Here is a 22927-nt window from a genome sequence, read left to right as displayed (position 1 = left end):
AGAAACACATATTAAATTATGGGAGTTTGCAATCCCATACCAGTCTCCAATGGGGAAGGAATGTTGTTTACTGGAAAAGCCAGGAGACTAAAAGGCAAACTTATTTTACACAGTAGAGGAAATCCCCACCACCAATAGAAAAAAAAAAAAGTGGGTCTTAGGAGAAGCAGAGGTTTAAAGGGTTTTGGTTTGAGAAGACATTTGGGGAGGAAAACATGGGAAAGCAATAAAGGATGAGATCTGTGGAGACTTGCAAAGAGAAGATGTAGGTGACAGTCTTGAGAGTGGAACTCAGGAGAGTAACCTGTGATATGGTTAATATTTTCTAAAGAATATTTTGCCAGCTGTCTACAAAATGGATATTTAAGAAAGAGTGGAGACAAATATTAATTAGGAGATTACTTTATAAGAAAGGTGACAATGGGCTGAACAAGGGCAAGACTTGGACAGATCCCACACAGAATCTGAAATTAGAGTCAAAAGGACTTTCTAATGAACTGGATTTCTGAAGAGAAAGCAAAGCGAAGCATGACGAATGACCTCTATGGATGGCTTGAACAAAAGGGGGAACGGTGGGAACTTTGGGGGCAGGAGAGCCTGGGAGAGGAATGGGTGTGAGAGGGAAGTGAAGAGCTTGGTTTGGGGGTGTTGCATTCGAAGTACCTGTTGGCCATCCCAGGGGAGGTGCTGAGCACATACCTCTGCTTTCAGGGAGCATCAGCTGGGAGACACAGGGTGGCCTTCGCACGTGGACGGTTATGACACCCACGGGAGTCACTGACGTCTCCCAGGGAGGGAACTGACCCCCCCTCCACTCCCCACCCCCAAGCTGATTCTCTGCACAAATGATGCTCTCTTCCAACTCTGCGCTTGTGTGGGGTGACACGCTGTGTCCCACGGAGCACCCATTCTTCAGGACCCAGGAGGAGCACTGTGCTCTTGGTTCCCACCGCCATGTCTGTCCGTCTGCGCCATGCTTCCCTGCAGCTCTGTGTGCAACAGACTGGTCTCTGTGTAATCATGTTGACATGTTTCTCTCCCAAATTCAACAGTAGGCGCTTTGAAGGCAGAGATGGAAATGTGTCCAGTGCTGCAGTAATGTGTGTATGAGTGTGTCTGCACATGTATATGTACGCATGTGCGTATATACAGAACATATATACACATATAAATACATGGTACACATATACTATATAACGTACAGTCTATATAGTATATATCCTACAGTGTACGTATCTTTATACTATAATACAGTGTACAGTGGTATAAGGTAGTAATTATTCCCATCATTAGACACAGTTTGCTGAATGAATGGAGGACTGCATTAAAGAAATCAATGAATGGTGCAAATGTAAGTTGCAGCCACTATGGAAAACAGTATGGAGGTTCCTCGGAAAACTAAAACTAGAGTTGCCATGTTATCCAGCAATCCCACTCCTGGGCATATATCCAGACAGAACTATAATTCAAAAAGATACCTGCACCCCTATATTCACAGCAGCACTATTTACAATAGATAAGACATGGAAGCAACCTAAGTGTCCATCCACAGATGAATGGATAAAGAAGATGTGGTGCATATATACAGTGGAATACTACTCAGCCATAAAAAGGAATGAAATAATGCTACTTGCAGCAACATGGAGGGACCTAGAGATTATCATACTAAGTGAAGTCAGAAAGAGAAATACCAAGTGATATCACCTGTATGCAGAATCTAAAATATGACTCACATGAACCTATCTAGGAAACAAAAACAGACTCGCAGACATAGAGAATAGACTTGCGGTGGCCAAGGGGGAGCAGAGGTGGGGGAGGGGTGGATTGGGAGTTTGGGATTAGCAGATGCAACCTATTATATATAGGATGGATAGAAAACAAGGTCCTACCCTATAGTACAGGGAACTATATTCAGTATCCTGTGATAAACCATAATGGGAAAGGACATGAAAAAATAGATATGTATAACTGAGTCACTCTGCTGTGCACCAGAAATGAAACACAATATTGTAAACCAACTATACTTCAGTAGAATTAAAAAAGAAAGAAAAGAAAAGAAAAAGAAATTGAGAGGCATCTTCCCCCAACCCTCCCACCTCCCACCACCATTGAATTATAATCTCTGGGCATGGTGCCCTACCACTAGCATTTTTACAGACAACTCTCTAGTTGACCATAATGTGCAGCCAGGCTAAAGAAAAAATGACTTCGAGCAACTAAGCTATTGAGACCCTACACGTGTGGTATACATTGTCCAACGAACATAAGGATTTTCTGGCCCTGTTTCGTCACACCTGTGACACTAGTATTGACTTACGCCTCATTCTTCCTCTCAGCTGGAAGCTGTCTCTAACGCATGACATCTTGCCTTTAACATGCCACGTGCTCCATAAGTGCTGTCACAGATATTACTAAATCTGACTCTAAAATTACTCTTGAAACTGATTCATAATCATATAACGGACATATTGGGCCTATTTACAAAGTGTAAGATTGGACCTCCCTAAGAACAGTCAGGCTGAAATTAGGCACACAAATTAATGCTGTTAAAACTGAATTGTGTAACGCTGGTTTTAACCAACAAGGACCTACTGTATAGTGCAGGGAACTCTGCTCAGTAGTCTGTAATAACCTAAATGGGAAAAGAATTTGAAAAAGAATAGATACGGGTATATATATATATATATAACTGAATCACTTTGCTGTACACCTGAAACTAACACAACATTGTTAATCAACTATACTCCAATATAAAATAAAAATTTTAAAGATCAAAAAAAGGGCTTCCCTGGTGGCGCAGTGGTTGAGAGTCCACCTCCCAATGCAGGGGACACGGGTTCGTGCCCCGGTCCGGGAAGATCCCACATGCCACGGAGCGGCTGGGCCCGTGAGCCATGGCCGCTGAGCCTGCACGTCCGGAGCCTGTGCTCTGCAACGGGAGAGGCCACGACAGTGAGAGGCCCGCGTACCGCAAAAAAAAAAAAAAAAAAAGATCCAAAAAAGATACATGCGCCCCTATGTTCATAGCAGCACAGTCACAGCACAGCACAGCCAAGACATGGAAACAACCTAAATGCCCATCGACGGAGGAATGGATAAAAAGAAGACGTGGTACATATGTACAATGGAATGCTACTCAGCCATCAAAAAGAATGAAATCATGCCGTTTGCAGCAACATGGATGGACCTAGAGAGGATCATACTAAGCGAAGTCAGTCAGAAAGAGAAAGACAAATATCTTATGATATCACTTACATGTGGAACCTAAAATATGACACAGATGAACCTATCTATGAAACAGAAACAGACTCACGGACATAGAGAACACAGTTGTGGTTGCCAAGGGGGAGGGCATTGGGGGAGGGATGGAGTGGGAGTCTGGGGTTAGTAGATGCAAACTATTACATAGAGAATGGATAAACAACAAGGTCCTCCTGCAGAGCACAGGGCACTATATTCAATCTCCTGGGATAAACCATAATGGAAAAGAATATATATATATATATATGTGTGTGTGTGTGTGTATATGTGTGTGTGCATAACTGAGTCACTTTGCTGTACAGCAGAAATTAACACTAAATCAACTCTGCTTCAATAAAAAATATTGATAAAAAAATCAGTGAAGTTACTAAACACATAGAAATGTTTCCATGAGAATTTTTATGTAAAAGTTGTACTGTATGCAAACTTATACATAGAAACAGTAGACTTTTCAAATCCATTTCATCTCCAAGAGGACTACTTCTCAAATAGGTAGGAAGCTCTGTTTCTAGAACTATTTTGAAAGCATCATTTCAAATGGACCTGCTCGTTTGGATCCTATTGTTTCCCAGGTGGTAGAAGATAATTATGGGCAATCCCTGCGTCTGACAGTGCAGAGCCAGCCTTGCCTTTCCTAAATTCAACAAGCTTGTCACACCTTCCGTGTCTGACCAGGCCCCGTCCCGGGATGAAAGGCAGATCCCACGGGACCCTGCGAGCCTGGGGAAGCAGGACCCGCGGAGACCCCTGGCGGCCTCTCTTGGGCTCGCCTTCTATCTGCCTGTCCCCAGATCCCTGGCCAGGAGCTTCCCCACAGCTCTTCTCACCAGTCCCCACCTCTGAGCAAAGCCGGAAACTCCACGTAAGGCATTTTCCAGCTCAGAGGTGAGTGTCTCATAAGACTCTCCCCTTGCTTTGCTCAGTTCATGGCAAACGGACTAGTTTAGAACCACTGGCAACAAGGAAGCGGGTATGGGAATGATTTAGTCACTGCCCCCAGTGGAGAAGTAGGTAGCCTTTTGCAGTAATTGTGACCACTGTGTAAAACCAGGAGAAAAGAAAAAAGGGCATGTCGCATTTTTAGGAGGGAAGCAACAGTTTCTAACAGTTAACTGTGCAGACCCTCCTTAAAAACAAGTACACATACGCACAAGGACCCCAAATCATGGAAGTATAAACATTTGTTCGAGTGAGACACCCTTTCTTCTTAAACTTGCATTATAACGCCAAAATACTGCACCTAAAACTTAGGATAAAAATCCTAAGAAAAACTCAAAGGTAAAATTTGTACACATCCTAGTTCAAAGGACATATTTACGTGTAAGAAGACTCTCATGTAAAGACTGCAAATAGGAAAAAGGAACTCGAAGCACTTACTGCTGTGGACGGCGTGTGCGGACGTGAACTGGAGGGAGACCTTGGCGCTCTTGAGGCGCGTCTGGCCCCAGTAGGTGACAGCCTGCAGCTCTACTGTGTAGTCGCAGTCGGGCTGCAGTGGCTCCAGGGTCACAGAATTCTGAGACTGCAGGTGGAGGGAACACACACAGATTCTGTTACAAGCCGCCCTGCCTCTGAGCTTCCCTGCACAGCTGCTGTGTCCTTGTGAAGCACGCCAGCTCCTCTCTGATGTCTGCCCGGACTATCTAAGATCACAAATCCTTCTACATCTTTAGCATATGAAAATCCGCTTTTACCGTGGATCAAAATCAATGTCATACAAAAAGCACAAACACGTTGTTTTTGAAATTGTATTCCTAATCCCATTATTGGATGCTTTCCGGTAGCAGGAAAATGAATAATTCTGTCCCCTCACTCCTTACTAGATACCACCTTACAGAGAGAAGAAAGCTATAAAGATGAAGAATTCGCATTCCCTGTATTTCTCTGATTTTATCCTAAATCTTCTATGAGTAAATTTCCACCAAAAGTTGTAACGAAAAATCAACCTGACAAAATGCTTAAAGCACTTTTTTATGGCTTGCAGGTATAATAATAAAGCCCCTACAAGTGCTCGGAATTAAGAGAAATAAGGTTGTTGTCTTAGAATTCAAACATTCATCAAAATATAGTACATGTGATATCACATGGCCCTAAATGGTCTAACTGGTGGTATTAGCATCTATGAAGGGAAAAATGTGTCCATCACTAATGCGACACCAGACATCAGGCAGTCAGTAAGTAGCACGTGCCTTCCCACAAAGAGTAGGCCAGTTGCATGCGTGCATCGTGCTACAGGAAGGTATCCTCATCGGAAATTGTCAAATACGGAATCACATAAGCCCGTCCCTTGTTTAAATACCTCGATGACCTGTCGGAATTCTCCGCGCCATTTTGGGTCACGTGAGATCTCTTTTCAGGGAGAGAACGTGATTTCCATGGGCGTTTCAGAACTGTGAGCACAACGCTCCCTGTAAATTAGTAGTTTGGCACCTTTACATGATTCAGGCTTCTGAGGGATCAGTTATCAGAACGCGGCCACCTTCCAGCAGGGCGGCTCTGGACGGCTGAAAGGACTGCGCTTCCAGAAGTGGGGGCCGAGAGGCAGGCTCTGGGCCACGGTCCCTGTTCCCAGGTGAGGCTGGGCCGCCTCTCAGCCACACCCACCGTGGTACTAACCGTGCCTCTTCGTGCCCTTTCTGCCTTTTACCTACAGTATGTCTATGAACTACCAATTCCCAATTCTTTTTAGTTAGGGTTTCTTGTTATGTTCTGTGTCACTCTTCCTAAACTATTATCTTCAAACAAGGAAAATAGAATTCACTTTTGAAAGAGCATTTCCTTGAAAATCCCCACTCCTCTTAGTTTTCACGGATATCAGGATGGACTCTTAGGAAATGAAAAGACATTGATCCCCAAGAAGAAAATTTCACAATTTCTCGTGTTTTTCAACATGTTTCCAGTTCCTGATCGTAATTCTCAGTTGGTCAAATTTTAATACTGAGAACTTTAATGAGTCCCATGACCTACAGCTTGCCTCTCGTGGATCCAGAAAAACACGTCACTCGTAAGATAGTGACCTATGATTAAGGCTACTCTAGGCCTGTTAACAATTATAATTAAATTCACAGTTCTTTTTTTTTTTTTTTTTGCGGTGTGCGGGCTTTTCACTGTTGTGGCCTCTCCCGTTGCGGAGCACAGGCTCCGGACGCACAGGCTCAGCAGCCATGGCTCATGGGCCCAGCCGCTCCGCGGCATGTGGGATCTTCCCGGACCGGGGCACGAACCCGCGTCCCCTGCATCGGCAGGCGGACTCTCAACCACTGCGCCACCAGGGAAGCCCACGATGGAGACATTTTTGTTCCTCTGATTTCTGGTGTGGTACCAGCCATTTGGATCTGAGTAAGTCAACAGACTGAACTTAACTGTTGTCACCTAAAGTGTGCACGGCTGAACGGCTGGCCTGGTCCTCTGTTTTCTGAACTTCCTCGTTCAAAGGGGAGGGATGGGAACCTGTCCCTCATCCGTCCCTCTTGTGGCTCAGCAGAAGCCACTCTCAGACCAGGTGCCTGAGTTCAAACACCACTGCGAGGAGATGGGCCTCTTCCCCCTGGTTCTCACTCACCCCACCCGTGGTCTTTCTCCTCTTCTTCTTCGTTGGCACAAGTGACTTGCCGCTGACCGTCCAGCTCCAGAAGACTTTGTAGTGATGCACTGGGATGTCTGGTTCCTCGGGGAGATCCCAAACGATCGTCACAGTCACGCTTCCGTCACTGTTGATGGTGGAGTTTGCAAGCCGGAGGTTGGCTGGGGCCGGTGGTGCAGATGGATCTGAAATCCCAGGAGAAAGACACAAGGGCCCAGGATGACCACAAAAGCATCGCCTCTGTACATGTAATGACTACAGGGTCGATGCAGGAAGACTGCCCTTGATGTGGAGAATAGCTGAAGATAAGCACTAAGGTAGATCCCCTTCTTAAGCCTCAAACTGAAAAACAACCTATAGAACAGTAAGAGCAATGTGTTTGGGCCATATTTGTAATCTAGGCATTTCCATACCGCTACAACACAGCCAAATTTTCACTGTACCGAAATGGATAACGTTCTGTAAAACATGGTCAAATTCCATGTAGGTTGGTTGGCATTAAATAGGTCAGCAAGGTTGAAATGCCTTTGAAAATTCTGAAAAGAAAAGGCAGAAATCTAGGACCAGCTCATTCGAATAACTGTTTTCACCCGAGCGGTCCTGGAGCTTTAGATCCTTCAATCAAAAGTTAAGGGTGACGTGAAAACATCAGCAAAAACAAACCATTCGTTTTTTCGCCACATTACAAAGTGGATGACAGACGGGTAACATTTTTATAATTTCACCATTTCTAGTTTGTCGCATAAGCCAAAACCGTCTCAGCTGTCAGGAGAGAGATTAGGTTCTGGAATGATTTCTCTACAAACCTCCATTTGAAATCTATATACGAAGATGACTAAGTACGTGTAAAGCTGAGGGTCTTTCCTTCATTTTTTCGTCACAAATTGAGCCAGCCGCTCACCACAAATGATTTACAGATGGTTTTGTTTTAAGACGCCTGCCCGGAAAAATGCTGTCAATAATTCTAATTCTAATACCATCTGCATCAGAGGGGCAAAGAAGCTCTATCTAACTCCATATAAACAAAGACGACTGGCGGAAAATAGCCATGGTTTTACCCTTGGGATGGTTTGTGTTTCGGGGATGATGGAAGCATGAATTATTTTTTAGAAATCTGTTGCTTTTCTGTAAGGTAAGTTTTGGAGGTGTGGTGGGCTGTGTCATTTTTAAAAGCTCTGTAGTTGCTTTCCTAGGCTAATGGCTCATCCAATGCACATTACCTGACATGCCTGACCAAGGTGGTTCTCAAACGGTCACCGTGAGGAACCCTCTGGGAGCGCCCAAGACTTATACTGAGGTATGCTGATTCAGCGAGTGCAGGTGTGGCCCATGGATATATCCACGTTCAATATATGTTCACGTTTTATGTAAAATACACACTTGTATGTAACGCACACACGCGATTCTGAAGTAGATCAGAAGCTGGACAGTCCTGCACCTGGTGGCGGCCAGGCAAAGGTGTAAACAGCCCCTGGCTCCCGCGAGGAGGGAAGTGCTGGGTCCTGTTATCACGGGCTCAGGAAGCACGGCCCTCCTCGCTCTGCTGGTTCTGCGGAGCCCCTGGGAGCCCCACTCTGGTCATCCCCACAGGGGCGCGACACGCCTCACTGCTTTCACCCTGCATCGTGGTCTCCGCCTGCCTCCGCTCCCCACTGGCTGTCCCTCTGGTCCCTTGACCCTCCTCAGCCTCCCCCCTCCTGGCCTCCCCATCCCACCGCCGCTAAGCGGGGGAGCATCTGGCCTCTGAACTCGGGGGCCTCTTGGCATCTATACCCAATCTCTAGAGATCTCACCAGTCACAGCTTTAAAACCCCTGAACTTCGATTCAAGTACTCAAGGGTCTTTGCATCAGCTACACCTGGAGGTCTCAGAGGCAGCGTGAAAGGAATGTGCCCAAGACCGAAGTCCCCGCCCCTCCCAGCCCCTGCTGCCCCCCCCAGACGCCCCATCTCAGGAAACACAAATTCCTCCTTCCCGCTGCTCCTGCGCCAAACCTCGAGGTCGTACACCTCTTCTGCTTTCATTCCTTGGGCTAGCAGTACCTTCAGAAATCTATCTGGAATCTTACTGTTTCCACCAGCATAACACCGTGTGCCAAGCCTTTGTCTTTGCTCCCTGATGACGGCGAAGGCCTCCGAGCCTTTCCCAGTGCGGCAGCTGGTGGTTTTTACGACACAAGCTGAGGCTCTTCAGCTTGGAAGCTCTCGATGGCCTCCGGTCTCACTTAGAGTCAACGTGCTGGCAGCCTCCCCAAAGTCCTGTGCATTCTCACCACACATAACCTCCCAAACCTCCTTTCCTGTCCCCACCTGAGCCTGCTGCTCTGACCACACTGGTTCCCATCTGATTACGTGGAGATGAAAACCAAGAGCTACTGAAGCTTTTCCACCGGTTTAGCCTAAATGCCTCCCTCCCTCCCTCCCTGCCCCCGCCACCGAGAGTCTGTACCTACTGTAGGTTGACCAGATGTCACCCTACTCAAAACAGTTACATGTGCTTTCCTCCGCGCACCAGCAGAATTTCACCGTGATTTTCTCCTACTTTGGTATTCTCCAAGGCCCTTAAGATCAACCTCTGCAGCATGAGTCAGTCCTTAACCTACGACAGGTTACTGCAGACCTTTCTTACAGAAAGCTGGCTGGCAAGCTCAGCATGACTTCAGAGCAAGAGAAAAATGACAACGTGTAAAGGTGATTACAGCCATTCACGTTTTCAGTGATGCACCTGGATGTCTATATGCTGGAAATAAGTAGTTATGTGAATCTTCCAGAGAGTCTAGGTTCGCAGGACAAGCTCAAAGTCACCTCCTTTTCTAAAGAAATTCCAGGTTTAAGGAAGGCAACTGGTATTCAGTATTTCATCATTTCCCTAATCTACTTCATTCATGATATCATTTCTTACTGCCTTGGAAAAATTCCTCATACCTTAGATGTGATCATAATTCAGAAAAACATCATCTAGTTTATGAAACATGATAAAATATGAAACAACGTAATTTATGACAATGGCATGAGGAAGTAGTACTTTCAAATAAATGAATTAGTAATATTTGCTTCACATTTTCTTAAAAGTAAGGCCCATTTGAGTACTCACAATACCCAGGTGGCGTACTTCCATTACCAACGTGAGACACCCCCAATCTCTTTCTCCCCCCAAATAACTACTTCTTAAAATTTTAAAGCCAAAGGGGAATAGCAGAGGTTATTGCCCCAATTATCCTCTGTAAACGAGCTACTCATTTATCTGTCTAGTCACTGAAGACTTCAGATGAGAGAGTCTGTCCTGTTTGTCTAATCTGAAGGATTTCATTCAGTCCCAACAAATTCCCAGATTGCTGTCATTCACTGCCTTGTGAAATGGTTCCCTGCAGTGTGAAATCAAGTATATTCACTTTGTTGAAATATACAGAATCTTTTCTTTCAGTTTACATAATGTTTTAATTCTGTTAAAACATTGAAATGCAGTTGGAAGCTTGTGGTAAAAATTATATGCATATAGAAACTCCACATTATGATAAAGCTCTAAGGGATTTTATAATTTATTTATGAACTTTAAAAAAAAAAAAAAACTGGTAAGGATCTTAAGGGTTGGATAGGTAGAGTGACCTGCCCGAGGTCATTCACATAACTGGTGGCAGAGCCAGGTGTGAGAATGACAATGAGGGGAGAAAGAGGGGTTTCAGGCCACATCTCTACATCTGTTATCAACATCAACATCATCATCATCATCATCATCACGATGGGCCACTGTCTCTACAGAAAGTCAACATGTGAAGCCCTTTGCTGGGGAAAGTGCCCATTACAGTCTGGCACAGGGATTGAAAGCCTTTTTCTGTAAAGGGGCAGACAGTGAATATCAAGGCTTTGCAGACCAGACAGTCTCTGTTGCAACTAATCCACTCTGCTGTCGTAGCTTGAAAGGAGCTGCAGATAATATGGAAACAAATGAGCACGGCTCTGTGCTAGTGAAACGCTATCTGTAGAAACAGGCGGCAGGCCAAATATGGACCACAGGCCATGGACTGTCAACCCCGGAGCTAGAGTCTTTCCAAAGCAATGACACCATTTAGTCTCTTGGAACTGGACATAAGCACAGCTTATTTCCAATTTTATATGCATATGGTTGTGCTTTGTTTTTTTAATGTTGGCCTTTTGTTCTCATTTTGCAGATGAGGAAACTGAGGATCAGAGAGTTTAATTCACTAGTTCAAGAGTGTAGGGGGAGAAGGTCAGAGGCACATCACAAGACCAGAGCTCCCCTGACCCCTCCCTCTGAAGCTTAAGTGAGAGCATTTCTCTCCCATCTCACTTCTCTTTCTGCTTCATCCACTCCCTCTTTGCAACCTTCCCAATTATCTGCAGAAACACAACTCACAAAGCAGGCAGCAAGTACACTTTCAAAGATAAATGTAATAGGAAGCCCGTATTAGCTCCTTTTACAGTTTGCATGATTTCCAGGGCAAAGGTATCTTCGATGTTTAGCAGGAATAACCAACTTCAGCCTTGGAGAAAAAATAGTTCCTTTTATTAACGATCCTATGTAGTGCTTTTGGCAAAAGAAGATGGAAGCTTTGGGTTTCAGCGGATAGATTTACGGTTGCATCTCTGACCCTTCTGTGACAAAGTAACACGCACGGTGGAACAGCTTTACGCCCTACGATGGGTAAAGCGCCAAATGAAATCACTTGTCACCCCTGCAGAAAGGCAGGCTATTATCACACTGATGTGAACTCTCATGGGAAAGGAGCCCTTCCTGCCGTCCCAGGAGAAAGCCCATCACTTATTGTGAGGCAGATGCGCCTCCACGTGTCCAGACGATCCTGTTGGTTAAACACGGAGACCCAGCCGCGCGTTAGTGCAACAGCAGAGTGGGGTGCAAACGGCAGTAAAGAGAGAGACCTTTACATGGTCGTACTCAGTGAAGGAAGTCAGACAGAGGAAGGCAAGCATCATAGGATACCACTTGCACGTGGAATCGAAAATGTGGCACAAATGAGTCCATCGACAAAACAGAGACAGACTCACAGACAGAAAACAAACTTACGGGTACCAAAGGGGAAAGGCAGGGAGGGGTCAATCAGGAGTTTGGGACTAGCAGGGACACATACTATATATAAAATAAACAGCAGGACCTACTGTGCAGCACGGGGAGCTAAACTCAGTATCTTGTAATGACCTACAAGAGACAATAATCTGAAAACATATATACTTATACCTGAATCACTTTGCTGTACCCCTGAAACTAACACAATATTGTAAATCAACTCTACTTCCGTAAAAAGAGACCTTTATAAATACACAATCATGAAGAAATGTATATATACATAGACACAGAGAGAGGAACGAGATATGCTTTGAGAGCATGAATGTTAATTTTATTACTTATTTGAGTTCCTCAAACGATGTCCAGGGAACAGACTTCCCATTTGAAATGCATCAGAGCACTGCCTCTTAGGTGTGGGGCGGTGATCAAGGGCAGTTAGAGTTTTAAAGCAATGATATAACCAGTCACACGTTCTCCAGCTAATTCGTAGGTTAGTTCTGATGTTTAAACTGGTTTTTCTTTCCAGACACAGCGGCTGGAATAATTTTACTTCCCTCATTAACAAAAAAAAAGAAAAAGAAAAGAAAGACAGAAAAAAAGAAAAGAAAGACAGAAAAAAAAAGAAAAAGAAAAGAAAGACAGAAAGACAGGAAAGAAAGGAAGGAAGAAAGAAAGAGAAGGGAAGGGAAGGGAAGGGAAGGGAAGCAGGAAGCGAAGGGAAGGGAAAGGAAGGGAAAGGAAGGTAAGGGGGGGAAGTGAGGTGAGGGGAGGGGTAGGGGATGGGAAGGAGGAAGGGAAGGTAAGGGAAGGGAAAGGAATGGAAGGGAAAGGAAGGGAAAGGAAGGGAAAGGAAGGGAAGGGGGGGAAGGGAAGGGAGGGGGAGGGGAGGGGAAGGGAAAGGGAAAGGGGAAGGGAAGAGGAGGGAAGGGAAGGGAAGGGAAGGAGAAGAAAGAAATCCCCCTGCAGTATCTAGACACACAACAACTTAGGGGAGCTGCAGAAGCTGCACGGCAGGCAAATTTCCAGCTATTACATAGTTTCAGGACATGTGCTCAGCACAGTGTCGTCCAGTGGAAATGGCACACAGAGCAGCTGCATAGAAAGTCATGGGTCCCCGTGGAGCGACAGGGAACTTTATGACCACAGTGGAGTCTGTTCCCGCTTTCCTAACACTCCGTAATGTATGCGTGGAATAACATCCCGTGTGATGCTCGTGTGCTGTGAAAACAACGTCTGCTTTTCTTCTGCTTTTTAATGTATCCTGTACACATGGGGAAATAAGGGGGGAAAGATGGATGGAAAACTCTGAACTTGGAAGGAAGTGAATATAATAACTGTATTATGTACATTAGAAGACGTATTAGGTTAATGACAACGGAAGGTGGATTTTTTAATTTGTCTTTATAAGATCTCCTAAAAGCACATTAATTCAGCGTTAAATGGATACGGACTAACCTCAAACATCCAGACCAATGTCTGCGTGCTTTTGGCAACACGCAAGAAAATGAAGCTGGGCTTTGCTTAACATAATGCACAAAACCGTCCGTCTTCCTGCTTCCACTGCTGATGTCGACACACAGAAGTCTCTGTAGCCCTTTATTTCCCCAATCCAGTCAACTTGTAAGCAGTCACTTGCAACAGGAAGTGATACTAGTAACGTATATTTCCAATACCAAGCATGCAGTGTGTGCACATTTTTTGCCCTGTCCATAAATATCAACATGATCGAGAGAATGTTCAAGACCAGTGTATACCAAAGTATGTTATCTGCTGGCAAGAGCGTCACTCTAAATTGATGCCCGCCACTTTGGGGCGCTCTGTGGGTCAGCAGTCAGGGGCTGCTTCGTCAAAGAAGCGGACGACAGTGTGAAACGGATCTGATGTTGGGAAGGGCGATGGCAGATTTGGGAGGGAAGAAAGCAAGCCTGGAAAGGCCTGTCTGTCTCCACTTACTATTACATCTGTCCCACATTCGGGAACACGGGGGCTCCTTTCATGATCTCGCCAAATTGCGTCCATCAAACTATTCATATCTTTGTTTTAAACCATAATTCAAAACACATTAGACACGTCTGTAATGGGAATCTTGTAGATATTGAGTAAACCAAGAGGTAGACAGCAGACGCTCTCGGGGTGCCACCCCTGTCCCCTGTCCTGTGCTATTTCAGGGCACATCCGCTCAGCTTGTAAACGACCACACCTCTGTCTGCACCCAGAGCAGGCTCTGTGCGTGTGCAGGACACAGAGGCCCAGAAGCAGCCCGCCTGCAACGCCCCAGTTCCCCAGAGGGCGAAGGGCTGCCCACAGTGGCAACTAGCGTGAGAACGCGCCTTTGTGTTCCGCCTTCCCTTCCCAGTCACCTTCCCCTCTCACCCCCGCCCCTGCCCACCCGGTGTCCTGGATCCTTGCCTCTGTAAACTGCTTCCATGTGGAGCCTTAACTTGCATGGGCGTCTGGGGATCACGTCCCTGGCAGGTCATCTCCCGCATCAGGAGTCCCACGTGCAAACGCCCCTGTGATTCCACACATATCTACACCTGTCTCCCATTGCTTCCTAGGGTTCACTCCCCACGCCACGGGATGGAAAAGTTTCCAAGACCCTAGGGTCTGGCAGGCTTGGTGCCCAGAAAAGCGAGCGCTTCATCCTAGGAGTAGCCTAGGAAGGCAATTCACCATGTGGAAGGGTTACCATTTCCATTTTCTCCATTAAGAGACAAAAAGTAGAAAGGGACATTATACATTAGTCTATTAAATTATCTGTAATTTTAGTTTTTAAGGTTGTAGCCAACTTTCCTTCTCAAGTACCAGGGAGAAAGACAGTATAGAGCATTTAAATAAGTAAATACAGAAAAATCACCTCAACCTTGGGGAGGGGCGTTGGCAGGGGTTAGCAATAAAAATATCCAGAAACGGTATTCACCTGGAAAGAAAAAGCCTGAAACTGACTTACCAATTTATGAACAACTCAGAATTTTCTTATAGAAAATAGGTATTCTAAGGGGTTAGGATTAAGTTATAGGGAGATATAAGAGTTAAAGGGAGGGCTTCCCTGGTGGCGCAGTGGTTGAGAGTCCGCCTGCCGATGCAGGGGACACGGGTTCATGACCCGGTCCAGGAAGGTCCCACATGCCGCGGAGCGGCTGGGCCCGTGAGCCATGGCCGCCGAGCCTGCGCGTCCGGAGCCTGTGCTCCGCAACGGGAGAGGCCACAGTGGTGAGAGGCCCGCGTACCACCAAAAAAATAAAAAAAAAAAAAAGAGTTACAGGGAAATTAACTGAGTAACCAATCTATTCGGGCAAACCACAGACTAGTAATTTTGTATTTGAAAGTAACCCTAAAGAAGAGAAAGACAGGAATTTTGACTTTTCTGTGAGAATCAGGATGAATACCAGGCAGCAGGCCTAACTAAACTAAATGACGCCCACTTTACCAAGTTTTTTTATCGTCCTATTTAATTTTGCTTTTATTTTCAGAGGTGTTCATGGAAGATGGAAAAGATCCTTGCCCCTTCCCTTGAGCCAGCCTTAAATGATCAAGTCTGGTCCCATATGCAAGTTCACATGCACTAGAAAATGGCCTACCCTTTGCACAGACAACTATTTTGGAAGCACTATTTCTTTCTTAAAGTAATTTTAAACCACTAGAAGACGTACAACTGGTACAGTGCCAGTTGGTTCTGGAGCAGGGCGGGCATAAGTGGGCTTTTAATTAAATGAAAATGCACCGCTTTTGGAAGCGCTGCAGTGACCGTTAAAATGTGGTGCTATTTGCTTTTACAAACCACACCGCACATGCATCCTTCCATACGTCTCAAGGCAAGGCGCATTCCGGACTTCAGTCCTTGTGCTCTGCAAACCAAACGCGTGTGTGTGCTGGTCATCACAGATCCTCTGGTGGTCTCCGGGAAGATGCATCACAGAACGGGGCTCGGGGCGAGGGGATGACAGACCTGCCTGACGGCTGAAGACATTGCCAGAACGGTCCACCTCGTCTCTCCCCATCTTACTCCACTGCATTTACAAATATACAAAAGTGCTTGCTGGGGGAAGAAAATGTAACAGTCTTACTGAACTAGAATTTATATACCATACAGTTCACTCAAGCGTGCAAGCAGTGATTTCTAGTGTTTCCTACGGGTGTGACCACCACCACTACCCATTTTAGAAGGATTCCTCTACCCCGTTAAGATCCTCCGTGCCCTGTCGGGAAAATTTTAAGGTAGAAACAAAGTTATTTTTGTGTCTTCAGCTGCTCCTTTGATTACTCGTGTTTCCATCACGTCCAGGGTCCTTCACCGGGGTACGTCCACCCCTCAGAAAAGCCCCGTGTGCAGGAAAGGCCCTAAAACACAGCAGTCGTACTGGCTGGGCAACGATTACTCTTCTGGAAATATGTGCCTCCCCAAAGGAAGAAAAGAGTCTTCCCCTGAAACACCCTCTTGTCTCAGTCATCTCTGTTTTAGTCACACCAATCGCCCAGCAGTTCCTGACCAAAGACCCTGGAGTCATTTCCTACAGGCCACGGGTAAGTCCCCAAAGCCTGTCAGAGTCACCTTTCCACATGAGCTCCCCGGACAGCTGACTTCTGCCTCTGTCCACGTTACTGTCGCCTTTCATTACTGCTGCTGCGTCACTGGTTTGCTGTGCTTTTTAGATCCACGTATAAACGGCAACGTAGAGCGCTCGTCTTCCTCTGTCGGGCTCTCCTCACTCAGCGCAGGGCCCTCTGAGCGGGAACACTGCACTGGCGCTCCGTGCCGTGACCCTGGACACCCAGCGCGCCCAGCCCCTCCTTCCTTCCAGTCTGCACCCTTCTCTGCTCCACCCTCAGGCTCCACCCCCTGGAACCGGAAGGCTCTTCCTTCGGACGGTGCAAGGCCAGCCCTTCACTCCTTTATACAGCATCTCTTCTGTGGCCGCCCTCCCTGAAATAGGAGAAAACAAAAGCACCCCCTTCCCCACAGCTCCCGTGTCTGTTCTTCATTTTTCGCACTGTCAGTTATCACTCTCTACCCTAGTATATGAGAGTGTTTTACGTATTAATCTTGTTTACTGTTTCCTCTCACCCCCAATGAGAGTGAATCCGTGTGTGTGTGTGTGTGTTTTCCACAACGGCAGACATTTTTGTCTTTTACTTGTTACCTCAGTGCCTAGCACAGTGCCTGACACAGAGCAGGTGCTCAACAGACATGTGTTGAATAAAAAAAGGGAATGAAACGTGAGTGATAAAACGAGACCCCAAAACACTTTATTTCTACCCTAAAATTCTCCCAGTAAGCCAGGGAGGCTCCTGGAGGATTCTAAAACTGTATAAAGGACACTTGCACGACTTTATGGTAAATAGTAAAAATCACTGGCTAACACACTTAAGATGAGTGAATTTTATGGTATGTAAATTATATTTCAATAAGGCTGTTAAAAATTATTTTCCCAGTAAGACACAGTTCTACGCTTCGTGAGAACTGACTAAGGTGAGGGAAGACAGGGTACCACCTTGTAAACGGTGATGTATCCTTAGCCACATCCTGGAGAAAATGCTTTCAACTGTTTCGTGGGTCTATTATATTCCCATCATTCTGTGGCGCATCTTCAGTGGAAACAGTAGAATCTTCCATAAATTCTAGGCATAATAGTTTTGGTTTCAGAAGTGCAAGAACTGAAGTCTGGAATGCTGAATGTTGGGCATATTTGTAAAACCAAGAAATAGAACAATTTAATGGTGACTGCAAGGTTTCCCCCAAATGGTGCACTTCCCTTCAACAAAAGCCTGTTTAAATGTGAGGGATGCTGCTCTAATTCTAGACATACACGGTCCTCAGACATGTAGGAAGGGCTGGGACAGCACGGCCTTGTTCCTTCCCCGGAATGGTTGGCAGCCACTGGGCCGGCCCCGGGGACTGTCACAGGGCCTCTGCCCAGACCCCGTCTGACTCTGAAAGGGATTCCACCTCTGTCTGCAGAGGCTGGGAGCTGCTCTGCCTCATGTCTGGACATGCAGCCACGATCTGAGAGCGCCAGACCCCAATCCTGCCGGCAAGGGAGGAGATGGGAACGCACTGTGACCACAGCACGCCTGGACCGCATTTGAACTGCCAAGGTCAACGTGAACGCTTCTCGAGCCCTGTACCGAGCCCTGCCTCTGAACCCACTGTTAATTATTTATTCCCACGGCCTCTCTCAGTCCTCGGACCACTTGGAGACAGTCCTCAGACAAGGAAGGTCTGACGTCTGTATTTCTTATTTCATTTTTGGACCTGCTCAGTGTATCTGCCTCGGGGTTGGCGGGGGTGTGTGCGCTGCACCTTTCTTTTCTTAAAAGGACTTTTTAAAAGAAAAGACTTAAAAATCTACAACATACGCCGTAACAGAATTCAAATACTAAGTTGATCTGCTTGCAAGGTTCCCACTTGAGAACACTTGATTGTGTTCCCACTTGATTGTGCAGAGAAAGGTGCGGCAATATTATCTGGTGAGAAACGGACAGACTAACGGAAGCATACATTTTACCCAAAAAGGAACGGAAACTGCAATTTATAGCAGCCGGTTCAAACCTTCCCGTTTTGAAAGACATGACTGATGTTACCAGTCTCACATTCTTCATTAATATCATAATGTATTCTCAAAATAAACTTAAACGAGCTCCCTAAGAGGATAACTGCTGGTTAGTAAGGGAATCAGTGGACGAACCTCTATCCATGAAACTGGCCCTCGCTATTAGCCAGGCAGATGTATCATTAATTCAGAGCGCACACAGCCATCTCAACACGACTGGAGAAATAAACACGGAGCTATTATTAATACCCAGTCAAATGATGTCCTCCCACTATCACAGACTAGACTAACCACACATGTAATATAGTTAGTATTCATCGGATCCCACAGAGGTTTTAAAATAGCACTGAAGTAGGAACTGAACAAAATGATAGCCATGATAAAGTGACTCGGGAGGGATTTAAATTCTGCCTCTTATGAAACAAAAGAGATTAATTCACACTCAGTATAGCAACGGTTTCAAGAAACCTGCATAGTCTGATGTAGCAGAAAGTAAACCTTTCTCTCCAAAAATTAATTGAATGGTGCTTGACTCAGAATATATTGAGAGAGCCAACGGAAGTTGATCATGGAAAACCATGACTTCAGAGTTGAGAAAACCCCATCACATTATCTTCTGCAGTCTCTCAGAGGTAAAAGCCCAGGGATGGTCCTAATCACAAATTCGCCGGCACCTTCAGACCCATCTGGTCCCGTTTGCTAAGCACAGCACAGCCACCTGTTGGCCAACCACACGTAAGAACCTGGAGATGAGGTGGATGCGCCCCCATGGCGAGTTGGACATAGAGGGACAGGCAAGCGATACTGACCTTTGGAGGAGCGGAAGTGTTTGCTGGGGGCAGTGAAGCCTCGGGTCCCGTGCACGTTCACGGCTGCCACGCGGAACTGGTACCACCTGCTGGGCCGTATGTCGGTCAGTTGGACCCGCTCATCCGTGGTCTGAGGGGAAAGTCACAGAGCACAGAGATCCCCTTTATCCTGACGTGCCCGTCAGGTCTGTTTTAGAAACACACGCACTTAACAGCCCATGCAACACAGCCTCGCCGTGCCCTGCCCTCCTGGATGAGAGCAACCCGTCCTGCTCCGGTAGGGGAGGGGCTGTCGGGGACCAAGGAATTCCTAGGGAAGGTTCCAACTGCTTGATTCCATTCATAGGTATTTCACCTCGAAGAGTCAAAGCTCTCTGGAAGTCAAAATCTCGTGACAAATGCTTGGGCTGTTTTAAAATCTGGTGACTAAATACAGCATTGGAGAGATTTCATCAATAAATTATACTTACGAATGAATAAATACATGAAGGAATCATTACAGTATAGAGAAAATGAAATCGACTTTAGTTTATAGAAGGGAAATGCCTCCTACTTGCTCGCCAAATATAATTTTGGAAGTATGGACGTGAACCCACACGCTTAAATTCTGGAAGTACATTGCAACCCAAGACTTTTTTGTTTAATTTGAGTAAATCATGTAAGATCTGCAAAGAGTCGTGTTCCTGAAGGGTGAGGGATGTTTCGTCCAAGAAAAGGTCCAGAGAAGAAAACTGGACAATGGGACAGCTCCACAGGTCTTGCTGTCCCTACAGCTACGTCCCAAGATATCAAACAACTTGAGCATCTTCCCACTGCCCTCCCCTTCATCAAACTCAGGGCAATAGGCCTGCTTCCAGCAACGTCCTAGGGTAGACGTGAAACCTTGGCCTTGACTCCGAGGGATAGACGCCCGAGTTCTACGCCTCACGTGTGCCAAGTGCTGAGCTCAGCTTGGCGCTCGGTGGATAAAACTGGAAAACAGAACTGAACTGAAACCCTCCTAAAGCTGAGTTTATAATAACTTACTGAAAAGGATCGTCATGTGTATTTTAACATTCAAAAGAAGCTAAGCATTTCCGAGATCAAAGGAAGAAGATGACTTCAAGTGTGGCTTTCTACCTCGTTTGGCAGAATTTGAGATAACATTTTCACTGACTTGTTTGTCTAGTTTTAGCTTTCAATTTAAGGAACTAAAGCCAGCATGCTAGCCACAGCATTCAGCAGACAGAGAAAGGAAGCATTACATGTGGTATTAACTAGTGAAAATAGTAATAATAACAGAAATGATAGTGCACGGTCTTTCCTCTCTCCGAATAAGAGGATATGAAAGAGAAGCGCTTATCATCAGTTACTTTCATAAATCTTCAAATTTATAATTTGGAAATATTTGGAAATTGCATAATTTGGAAAAGTTACAAATGATACTGTAGCAATTGTTTAAGGGAGAATGCCGTGTAAACCAAATATAATTTCAGGCTGTATTCTGAACATCTTTATGTTTTGTTAAAACACAATTTTTTAACAAAATAGGTGTGGAATAGACTTGCTAAATTTATCTGACCATTTTTCTTCCCCCCTAATTTAAGATGTTTCTCTTAACATCACATTTCTCATTGATTTGGGTGGTATTTAAATTATTTTAGTGTCTATCCTTTCTGAGATGCTACTGTTGCGAAAGGGACCAAATTCTTCTCCTAAACACCTGAATGCTGACATTTATTTTATATTTACTGAAAAAAAATCATGGGAATCTTGTCCTTGGAGGAAAAAATGACCTGATCAACTTCAGGACAGAATTTCCCCCTATAGACCTACATGTAGAGAAGGCATTTCAGTTGCTGAAAAGCATGAAGCAGTTGTGTATTGAGAATTTATTCTTTCCTCCATCCGTGGAGTCTGCCTGCAGCTGGTACTCCATTTAACAGCTCTTAAAAAGAAAGAAAATATTTTGCTTTTCACATCCACAAGACAGAGGAGGTAAAGCACTGGGAAGATAAACTCCATCCAGGTGGCCTCCCAGTTGGTAAGCTGACCAAGAAGAAGAAAGCACTTAGGGGAGATTGATGAGCTGCTGGCCGCTTCCCACTAAGTAGTTGTGTGATATGAATCTTCCTCCCGCCACGAGAGTCCCATGCGGAATAAAGGCTTAAATGTAGGAGAAATAGAGGAGAAGGCCTTGAGATGATCAACTAGCACATTGGCGAGTCCTACGGGTGTTGCATTTCCCTCACTCTAGTCGGTTTTAAGTTTATCTCAAGGAAGCGTACTTCTCGGAATAAATGTGAACACTCATTAGAAAACCGTCTCCCTTCCACGTGCGCTGTGAACACATGAAGCCAAGTTTCTCGTGGTACCCGGTTACGCCTACAGAGCCCATCCCGTCTTCCGCCCACATGCAGAGCACGTCCACCTTGTGTTACGTGATTTCGGCGCTCGGGTTGTTTTGACCGCGGCACAGCAAGCTCAGTTTCTCTCTGTAGGCGAAGGAGACACCGCCTCAAGGGGGAGACACTGCCTATGAAGCACTAACCTGGGCTACCGTCTGCCAATGGGTGGCGTCGTCTTCACTAGGATGGATTCCATAATTCCATCTTCTCTGTACCACGTAGATCACAGGCTCAATTGAAATATTGAATTTTGAGGACCATTTAATCTCCAGCTGCCCGGACTGCAGTTCTGTGAATCGTAACTCCTTCCTGGGCTTCAGGGGGACACCTGAAACAGAACCGCGCCAGTTAAAACAGCCCGTGTGTGACTCGGAGTGCGGTGAAAGCTGAGAAAGAAAATCTACGGAAGAGACAAATCTCATCTCGTGACAACGGATCCTCTATTTCCTTTCTTAAAAGCAGCTCCTCCCTATCAGGGGTTCACATTTGAAATCTCCTGACACGAAGTTCAGTTTCGCTCTCCCAGTTTTTTAGAGGGTCTAAACGGATTCCTGATTCTGAAAAAGGTCACCTCTAGAGCAATGACTTTATGCGTGTTCTTCCAAGTAAATCCTGTTACCAAGCTGCACCACTGGAGGCTAACCCGGAATCCACACGGGGCGACAGTCAGGAGGAGGCTTGAGCCCTCTTTCCCACGTAACACGCTCCGTCTCTGCAGACAGATCCCAGGGTCCTTAAAGCACGGTTCTCAAGTTTGCTCTCCTCTCTATCTGAGCGAGTTTTCCTCTTAAGGAAAACATCATAAAGCCCAATCGTCTCACGTGGTCCAATCTTACAAGAATGGTTTCCGAAGCATGAGTCTTGTGGATTCCCCAACTGACTGCTGGACCTCTGCCCTACTGACTTACCGTCTAAAATTGGAAAAAGATGAATTGATAATGTTTGGTTTGGGCATGAGTGAGTGCCTGGCTTCAGAAGTCCCTCACAGGTGCCTCACTGGAAAGTAGTTCATCATTTTGATTCCTTTCTTCCCCCTACAGTGCATGCAAGTTGCCTGGTAACTGAAAGATTTAAGAACCACGGTTCGAAATAGCAGCTGTCATGGAAAGGGAGTTTTAAAACCAATTTCTAATACTAACAGGACATATGAAATTAGGTAGAGTCTATGGCATCATGATGTTCAATGCCATCCAAACCCAGAACACCAGCTGCATTAAAATCATTCTCTGCTGAGAACGAGTATTTGCCTAAAGCACTGACAGCTAAGCATTGGAAATGGTTAGCTCAGAACCC

The 22927-nt window shown here is 45.6% G+C and overlaps 1 protein-coding gene across 1 annotated transcript in view; it reads right to left on the bottom strand.

Annotated features, from left to right (window-relative positions):
* Positions 1 to 22927, bottom strand: part of ANOS1 (anosmin 1) — a 189785-nt gene that overhangs the window by 24422 nt on the left and 142436 nt on the right. The window contains exons 5-8 of the mRNA XM_019944764.3: positions 21778 to 21962; positions 19248 to 19377; positions 6824 to 7029; positions 4639 to 4783 (exon numbers count right to left, since the gene is read on the bottom strand). Coding sequence (XP_019800323.2) covers positions 4639 to 4783; positions 6824 to 7029; positions 19248 to 19377; positions 21778 to 21962 — 666 coding nt within the window. The remainder of the gene's footprint in view (positions 1 to 4638; positions 4784 to 6823; positions 7030 to 19247; positions 19378 to 21777; positions 21963 to 22927) is intronic.

The sequence above is a fragment of the Tursiops truncatus genome, chromosome X (assembly GCF_011762595.2).
Source record: "Tursiops truncatus isolate mTurTru1 chromosome X, mTurTru1.mat.Y, whole genome shotgun sequence".
Lineage (NCBI taxonomy): Eukaryota > Metazoa > Chordata > Mammalia > Artiodactyla > Delphinidae > Tursiops > Tursiops truncatus.
This window is presented reverse-complemented; position numbering and strand designations above follow the sequence as displayed.